We start from the raw sequence: 9,388 nt of genomic DNA, 5'->3' as shown, positions 1-9,388 counted from the left end.
ATTAACGTGTGGCCCACAAATTTCTTGCTCCTGCGTATCGTCCGACAGTGCCCGGTGGACGACGTCATCAGCTTTCGCTGCGACTGTAGTGCGTGTTCGGCGTAGGCCTGGCGATTTTTTTTTTTTTTTGTATCGTCGGACTAGAGAGAGGCGTAAAAATTAACGCGAAGCATATTTCCAGTTCTACAACAGCCCGTGTATGCCATTGATCATTCGTACGAAAGTGCCCCACAAACCAATATATTTTCTCGACCCTGGACGGAAATGCAGACGACGTCAGATCTGGTGCAGCTGTGATTAACCATTGTGGGAGTGACGGGCAGTGTAGGATTGTTTTAATTTTGCAGCGAAGCTGTATAATGCTTGGCGAAATCAAAATTCGTCCGTGCAACGCGTGCAAGAACTCCTAGCTCGTGTGTGCCACAGAAATTCAGCAAACCCCATTACTCATCACTGGTATACACTAAAGGTGAAGTCGTTTGCTGGCCGCAACCTAATGATGAACACCGTGGCCGCACGTGTCAACTTATCTGGTTAGTCGAGCTCGTGTGTGCCACAGAAATTCAGCAAACCCCATTACTCATCACTGGTATACACTAAAGGTGAAGTCGTTTGCTGGCCGCAACCTAATGATGAACACCGTGGCCGCACGTGTCAACTTATCTGGTTAGTCGTTTGTACGGAGGGGGATTTTTTTCGTCTTACTACGCATAGCTTCCAGTGCGACCTCATGGCTTATGTATTCACACATAGCGAATACTTTGTATGGCCACAGTTTGGCATCTCCCCTGGTTTTGTAAAAGTTGAGACATTGACTCGGTGTTGAGAAAGTTGATCTCAAGGACGGATTCAAAGGGGGTTCAAGATGCCGGAACCCCCCCCCTTTATGTGTTAGTCACGTGACTCGATGTCGCGCGATTTTAGTCACGTGAGTAGCTGTTACATAGGCAATAATTGGCGAATACTTACCAACGAGATTTTCGTCGATTTAATCGATATTTTTGGCGGTTTTTCTCGCGTGACTAGTTGTTACGCGTTCTTGCGCAATTTTTAGTCACGTGACTAGATTATATACCACATTTTAACCAAGGAAAGAACGAGGCTTCGGGCAGAGGACGACCTGAACCAGTGGCGTAGCCAGGGAGCTGTATTGGAGGGTTTAACCCTCCCTCTCTCCCATCCACCCACTCCCCGCCGAAACAAATCCCGACTACTACCCCTGACCTTAACCACTCCTGAACAAGCGTTTGCGCGATGGCGGAGCCTTTGGGTCGCAGCTTTAATTATTTGCCGCCTTTCTTTCGTTGAGCTGGACGACCATGCAGGGGTGGGCGTGGCTTTAGTAGATTCTCTGAGGCCGCCCCATGGTAGACTTGAGGTGGATGGACCTGATGTTCTGCCAGTCCTTCTTGAGCAGCGTCAGCAGCGACCTGATGGCTGTGTCGATGTTCTCGGCGAGCATATCGGGCGTCATTTTGACGTGGCCGACGCACACGGCGAGCCACAGCACCTGCGACAAGGCGTACGTCGTCACGGCGAATGTCACCCACGGGCATTCGACATTACAGTTACTGGTTTAGCAATGACTTGGGGGCTCATAAATCACGGAGCAGTAGGGGTTCGAACCACAACACCTGCGACAAGGTGTATGTCGTGGTGAACGTGAACTTCACCCATGGGTATTCAGCATTCACTGCTGCTTCTAAACCACGGAGCAAAGGGGGTTCGAACCACAACATTTGCGACAAGATGTATGCCACGATGACTCTAAATTTCACCAACGGGCATTCCACATTACAGAGGGAGACAGAAAGTTAGGTGGGCAGATGAGATTAAGAAGTTTGCGGGTTTAACGTGGCAGGAGCAAGCACAGGACCGGTTTGATAGGCGGAACATGGGAGAGGCCTTCCCAACACTGCAGTGGACGTAGTCAGAGCTCATGATAATGACCTTAGGCGTAGAAAGTGAAGCTCTGCGAATACGGTCTCACCCTCTTCATTTGGAACGTCATGGTGGTCTTGGACTCGAGAATCTTCTCGTACAGGTTATCGCCATGCGCGAGGGGCATAGGCAGCTTGCCCATCCTCTTCATCATGGGACCCACGAGGTTGGTGACGTCCTTAATGATGGTGGTCGACGCCAGGAACCCGTCGTACTTCTTGACTGTGAAAGAAAATATAAACGGTGCTGTTATTCATTGACGTACTTCGGGAAATGCGCGGTATATAAGAACTCTGCGACGCGTGTCGTCGTGTCTTTCACAGCAGTTCTCGCTTTGCATTACGTTATTCCACTAACATAGGCGCGCGCGAAGGGGGGGGGTGGGCTAATCATCTTAAGGGGGGCACCAAGTCTGTCCCACACCTTTACTCAGTGAAATTTGCCCCCACACCTAACTGCCAAGCCTGCACACACCTATGACCATTAAATAAGCAAGTCAGCAACACGAAATCTCCTTATGGCGTGGATAAGGTAACGCCACACATCATGCACGATAGTGCAACAACCAAAGAGGCATAAAGACGACTCTGTTAACGCCATTTTCACGGGAGGAAGGAAACGAACTGCAAATCAAGGAGTCGATCACACAATCTTTAGGCATTGGTGTCCCACGCCGCCAGTTTTCCACTTACACACCCGGGATTGAATGCACTGGTTTAAATGGGTCCAACAAAGAAAGCGAGCCTTTAAATTGCCCTTCTTTCGTCCATACATATGCGAGTGTAACGTGAAATATCGCAGCATCTTACTTATCCTCTTGGCGATGCTGGACTTCTTCCTCATCAAGCGTACGGTGTCCATGTCGATGAAGTTGACCTTTTTCGCCTTGGCTTCGTCGCAGTGTTCCGGGTCGCCGATTACGCAAACCTTGAAGTTGGGCTTCATGCTGTGCTTCACCCTGCGAAAGAGATCAGCGTAGAACATACATAACCGTCATCGTCCGCAAGAACAGAGACTTCTTCGTCAACAAAGCCGCAGTATGTCTCCAGCAAATTTCCCGATATCATCCTTCCGATTCTCCGCAGTTACCTGCATGAAAACATGTAGGGGTGTGCGAGTAGTGAATATTAAAACCGAATCGAATACGAATCGAACAGTTATGGCATCCGAATCGAATATGAATACAAATCGAATACTCTTCGAATAGTTTTCGTATATTAAGACAACCATTTTCAAAGCAGCCATGGACTGTTAAGTTAAGACTTTTTAAAACAGCCCAAGAATTCCACAACAATTTATTTGAAACAAACATTCACAAATGACCATTACGATTATTTCTAACCGACAAAAATACCACGGTTATTTAAACTGAGGAAAGCTCGTACACAGCAGCAACTAGAGCCTTCGATATATTTTGTAGCTGCAGGCTGAAATATTACAGTGACTGCAGTATTCAATGCGGTACTTTGTGAACAGCTTTTAAATAAGGCTGAGACATAAATGTTAGCAATTTTCATGACTTAACGCCATGAATGTCATGGTGAAGATAGTATATTCAGATTTAGAGCACTAGAATCACGGCGCGCAAGTGGGCATGTCACGTGGTATTTTTTTTCTCGAGGGCATCTGTGGTAAGCAGAAAAAGACTAATACTTAATGGATATAAAGTTAGAAACACTCTAATCGGACGTTCTGTGAACCAATGCACAACTTTCTCATTGTAATTTTTGCCCAGCTTCGTTGCTTCAAAAGTTAGTTAATTTAAGTGGCCTAATTAAGCAATTAATCATAACACAAGAAATAGTATGACGTACTCCAGGCAATAGTCGGCAACATGCACCTGGTCGCGTCGTCATCGAGTGTATCGGCATATTTTTAAACTCTGGCTAAAAATAGCTGGGGCACCCTGTATCAGGCCCGTAGCCAGGGGGGAGGTGGGGGGGCCCGCCCCCCCGCCTCCCCCCTGGCCTCCCCCCTGGCTACGGGCCGGGGGGGAGCTAGGGGCCCGCCCCCCTCCCTCCCGAAATTCGGGTCAAGTATGCGTTTTTACCAAAAATAAATGATAAAAATAGGTGTATTTCTCGAAAAGTCGAGGTGCCCCCCCCCCCCACCCAAGAAAAAAAAATATTCCTGGCTACGGGCCTGCCCTGATAAACGCGCACATGCATTGAACTCCACCACGTAAAAAAAATTCTGGCTGCCCTACTGACACAGTTTACTACACCTAGCTTAAACTAAGGCCGTAACTAACACCGTTACAGTAATGATAAAGTAAATAACGTTTCTACTTTTCCGTTGCTGTAAGAACAGTGATTAAAATACTCCAGCTACAATTAAACGATGTATAATATTTCAAGTTATGTGCTGGGCAAAAAAAGGGGGGTTTGGTTTCCCGCTACATATATCAACGTCATCCACCTGCCTTTCTTTTTTTTTTCGCTTTTTGATCAACGGGAGAACACTCGCTATGAAAGATGCAACAGTTTGCGCTGTTTGGTAAACTGTACCCGAGTAACGCTGCCATTTACAGACTGTTGCGAAGTAACACTATTATACTAACGAGCTACTTTTGAACGAAAAGGTTTAGTTACAGTTGGTAGTTACCCAAAAACGTAAGTCATTACCATTTCCCTCGTACCAACCAGCAGTATTACAGCTACAAGTTACTTGCGAACGAAGATTAGTTACAGTAAGTTACCCGGAAAAGTAACTGATTATCATCCACCGTCTGCAAAGGAACAGCTATCAGTTACAAGTTACTTTTGAACGAAGAGGTTTAGTTACTGTTGCAAGTTACCCAAAAAATAACTGATTACATTTTCGCTGTACAATGTAACAGCATTACTTATAATTTACTTTAGAACGAAAAAGTTTAATTGAAGTTGGAAGCTACGTCCGGAAAAGTAACTGATTACCATTGACTGTGTACAAAGCAACAGAGTTGCATTTAAGTTACTTTCGGACGAAAGTATAGTTACTTTTGAAATTTACACTGAGAATTTAGTGATTAATATTCGCCATGGTACAAAGTAACATTATTACAGTTAAATGAATCAAACTGACAATTAGGTCATAGGGGAAATTCATGCCCCCTATGCTTTGCCTGGCCTAATTATCCCTTGGATTCATTTCGTTTTGTTCAACAAAGAGTCTATAGCCCTCGAAAAAATTCCACTTGTATTGCAGTTACAAGTTACCTTGAACGGAAAAGTTTAGTTACAGTCGGAAGTTACCCGGAAAGTAAGTGGTTATTCTAGTAACTGGTTACTGCCCATTCTAGTAACTGGTTACTTCCTATCGACGGCTCTATGCGCACCTGAATATGCCAGAGACGGGCTTGTCCTTGTGGGGGTTTATGTTCTTGAGAGCAATCTGGTTAACTAGTAACCAGTTATTCTAGTAACTGGTTACTACCAGTTTACGGCTCTATACGCACCTAAATGTGCCAGAGACGGGCTTGTCCTTGTGGGGGTTGAGCTTCTCAGTGAGAGCAATCTGGTTACCTAGTAACTGGTTTGCTAGTAAGTGGTTACTACCCATCGACGACTCTATATGCGCACCTGAATGTGCCGGAGGCGGGCTTGTCCTTGTGGGGGTTGATGTTCTTGAGAGCAATCTGGTTAACTAGTAACCAGTTATTCTAGTAACTGGTTACTACCAGTTTACGGCTCTATACGCACCTAAATGTGCCAGAGACGGGCTTGTCCTTGTGGGGGTTGAGCTTCTCAGTGAGAGCAATCTGGTTACCTAGTAACTGGTTTGCTAGTAAGTGGTTACTACCCATCGACGACTCTATATGCGCACCTGAATGTGCCGGAGGCGGGCTTGTCCTTGTGGGGGTTGATGTTCTTGAGAGCAATCTGCATCTCGACAGTTTCGGTAAACTTGCGGTGGCTGCGGTTCGACTCGTCGAGGAGGGCGTTGATGCTCTCGCGCATGAGCTCTCGGCTAATCTTGGTACTGCATAAAATGAACACGTGATTTTTTTAAAATCTTCGGGCTATGCGATTTCCAACACCACAAGCAGCAAGTCCTAGCTGTGGCCAGTACGCCCACGATAGAGCCAGGAGGCCTGACCTTCCGGTTCGTACGCGAGAGCATAGTTAGGCTCTCTGTACAGGACATCCGATAAAGTTTATTCCTCCTCCAATCCAAACTACGAAATAAATGTAAAGGACAAGGATAACAGGAAGAACACAACAGTGCTGTTGTCCTTGTCCTTCAAGAGCGTTCCAGTTATTCTTTAGTTTGCATCGGGTGAGGAGGTGCGATAGGCAACCTGCAGTTTCGACCTCATTGGTCTGACGTAATAACTGCAAAGCGCTTGAACCTGTTTGTACCAGGGAGAAGCCCTCCCTCTTGGCGTCAGGGGAAGAGTGAATGCAAGTCTCAAAAAGGCATGCAAGTTATGGCCACGTTCACGCCGCGGCGACCGATAGAGGTCTCGCGACCAAGTTGGTCGCAATTGTTAGCCTTGGGGTGCTATTCTGGGCACGGTCAAAATCTGCCATATTGTCAAATTTCGTAATGACGGCATTTTAAGCCAATCAGAGGCCGTAGCAGCCCTCTGGGCCCATGAGAGTTAACCAATGGATGAATTCGACAATGTCCAGAATAGGAAACCCGGCAGAAAAGCGACCGACTCGTTGAAGTCGCTCACTGACAGGCTCTTCTACTCCGCAACTGGGATTCGCGAAGGTGCTGAACCAATCAGCGACGCAGGAACCCGACGTCGGAATATGTTGACGGTTATTTTACGAGAAACGGACGATGTAATCTATTCTAAATCTTATCACTGACGAAAAAAAAAATCTGGAAAGCTTCACGGAACATCGAAGAAAAAAGGTTATAGCGAAAACTTTTTACACATTCTTGAATACTAACGTCATGACTTCGCATAGATTGGCGTTTCATGAGAAGGTGACGATTGCCGTCCATTACGTAAGTTAACGGTGTTGTCAGTAGCCTGAATGAACAGTGATTTTACAGATGAAGCCGTTATTTGTCGTTTCCATCCGACACGTTTGATCAGTCATTTCGATGCGATGTATTTTTATCCGTGCGTGTTAACCTAGGACGTCTTTAAATAAAAGCAGTGCGCAAAAAGACAGGACAAGAGAGTTGGTATAGTGAGCGCTCTTTCCGTCCTGTCTCTCTTGTCCCGACTTTTTGAAGTCCATGCATGAACCAACTCGCCCAGCAAAGCATATTCTATTAGGCAACCTAGGACGTAGCTGGCTGGCTACTCTAAACTACTCTACGAGAAACGGATAACACTAGATGCAATATGTAAAAAAAAAGGAACGCTACAACAAGAAGGAAGGGAGAGTTAGTGCGAACGCAAGCACACATCTAGAAGTCTGGAACGTAAGGAATCGAATAAGGTGCCCGTCTATCGCGCAGCCGTATGACATCCACAAAGAAGCAAACAAGAATAAACGAAGAATTGCGTACCTCATGTTGCACGTAGCCCGGCCCACCCGTGTCCGTTTGAAAGGCTCCGACCGCCGTCGGCTTTCGCGAAGAAGCACGGCACGCGCCTGCGAACGCGGCCCACGCGATCTGCAGCCACGCTCTATGCTAGCATGCCACCTTACGGCTAGTTGAGGAAAACAAGGAAGAAACGCGAATTTACTCTTACCTTGAACATGTCGCCTTAATTATGTCGAAACGTCACCAACGTTTCGACAAGCCCAGTTTTTTTAGCCAGGGCAGCAGCTACCCTGAAGAAGACAGGTCCACGTACTCGTCAAAAGGTTGGCTTCAGCGACGTTTCTTTAAGCGGGCACCGTCCCCTGAACTTATGTCCTGTTTTTATTTATCTAAGCTTCATATTAAATCAATGTTGTCTAATTACTGTTGCGTACATCAAACTTCATTTTGCGATGCTTCTTTCGCATTTTTATTCATATACTTCTTTCAAGTTTACTTTATTCGTTATTGGCATTCATTCGATATATACCAATGGGCCCGCAACGCAGCAGCGAGACTTGGTCTTTCTGTTCCAACGTGGGAGCGACCCGTTACGTGCTAGAGCGCGTTCCGAGGGACCTTAATAAAGTTTTTTTCCATCCATATATACCACCCGGTTCGTGGGATATCCCCGATGGCGGGTGCGGGCCAGCAGTAATAACGTATCATCATCATCACCGCCACGACTATCATCATCATTGTTCAAATCAAACACGAGGAGACGTTTCCGGACCCGTACGAGTTTCGAGAGAGAGAGAGGAGGCTCTTTATTGAAGAACAGAGAATTCTGCTGGCGTATATAAATTAAGGCGCCTACTTGCTACTGAGTAGGTTATGAAATCTTTCGCCTCACGATCTTTTTCTCTGTTCTATAGAACCTGACTTCCGCATCAACTTCCTCGTCACCTTGAGACACTCTATCATCGACTTTCCCTCAACGCCGCATTCACCAATAACTACATGTGGCGCCTTGGATTGACCACTAACCCGTATTGTGAAAATTGTGGTGCTCAAGGAACAATGGAACGTATTTTGTTAGATTACCGGGCATACGGGGAAGAAAGAACTTGTCTCCAAAGTAGAGTATGCTCAACTTCCCAAGTACATCTAGATCTCCAGGATGTATACTTGGACCTATGCATTCTCCTTCTCAGCAACGTCAAGATTTTAAAGTTTCCGTTCATGTTCCTCGAGGATGTTAAATCAATTGATAAACTGTAATGTGGTTTGCACCACGAGTTCCATGATCACGCTTCATCATATTTACTCGTTTACAGTAAATATTATGTATGCAATGTATGCCGCGTCTACACGCGAAATTCTATCACATGTGGCTGGTAGAGTAGCCTTAGTTTATCTTTCACCACTAAACTTAACATAACTAACATCTTGACTATATATCCTTTGCAAACTGCGAAAGAAGGGGAATTGTCCGAGGGGCTCGTGTCTCCTGCAAACTGGTTACGCCTAACACTTTTATATTTATCTATATGTTTTTATTTGCCAATATTGTGTCAATATTCACCCGCTCATTAGCTTTCTCTTCCTCTATATATAATTAGCGCTTTCCATTGCGATGATACCCGTTTTTGTCCGTTTTTCTCGACCACACAATACGGTGTATCCCATATGCTCTACGTGAGCACTATTTATATTTACAATAATTTAGGATAGCAACAAAACTTTCCGAACCCACCCCCGCATTTTACGACAAACCAATGAGATCATATACCAAGCTAATTCATACCGTCGTGACGTAAGTGTCACCGCCATCGACCAAACAGAGAATCCTTGTCTTGCCGTGATTCCTTAGAAACCAGTCGCCATTTTCAGGCTTTTGTTTTTCAAGTAATTAGACCGTGATAACTTCCTTCATCGATCGGCAAAAGTAGTTAATCTGCCGCATATGATTCCAAGAGTAGGTACAACAGCACAAAAGCTCGAGAAATCAGTTATCTCATCGTAGTTTTCAATT

The 9,388-nt window shown here is 45.6% G+C and overlaps 1 protein-coding gene across 1 annotated transcript; it reads right to left on the bottom strand.

Annotated features, from left to right (window-relative positions):
• Positions 1-1,304: 1,304 nt before the first annotated feature.
• Positions 1,305-7,484, bottom strand: LOC119401606 (60S ribosomal protein L10a). The gene is made up of 5 exons (XM_037668506.2): positions 7,396-7,484; positions 5,746-5,901; positions 2,751-2,899; positions 1,991-2,163; positions 1,305-1,510 (listed from the first exon to the last, which is right to left on the bottom strand). Exons 1-5 carry the CDS (start codon positions 7,398-7,400, stop codon positions 1,340-1,342), a joined length of 654 nt encoding a protein of 217 aa, XP_037524434.1. The 5' UTR covers positions 7,401-7,484; the 3' UTR covers positions 1,305-1,339.
• Positions 7,485-9,388: the final 1,904 nt, after the last annotated feature.

This window comes from Rhipicephalus sanguineus, chromosome 8, assembly GCF_013339695.2.
Source record: "Rhipicephalus sanguineus isolate Rsan-2018 chromosome 8, BIME_Rsan_1.4, whole genome shotgun sequence".
NCBI lineage: Eukaryota > Metazoa > Arthropoda > Arachnida > Ixodida > Ixodidae > Rhipicephalus > Rhipicephalus sanguineus.
Note: the sequence above shows the minus strand (reverse complement) of the source record. Positions and strands in the feature narration are given on the sequence as shown.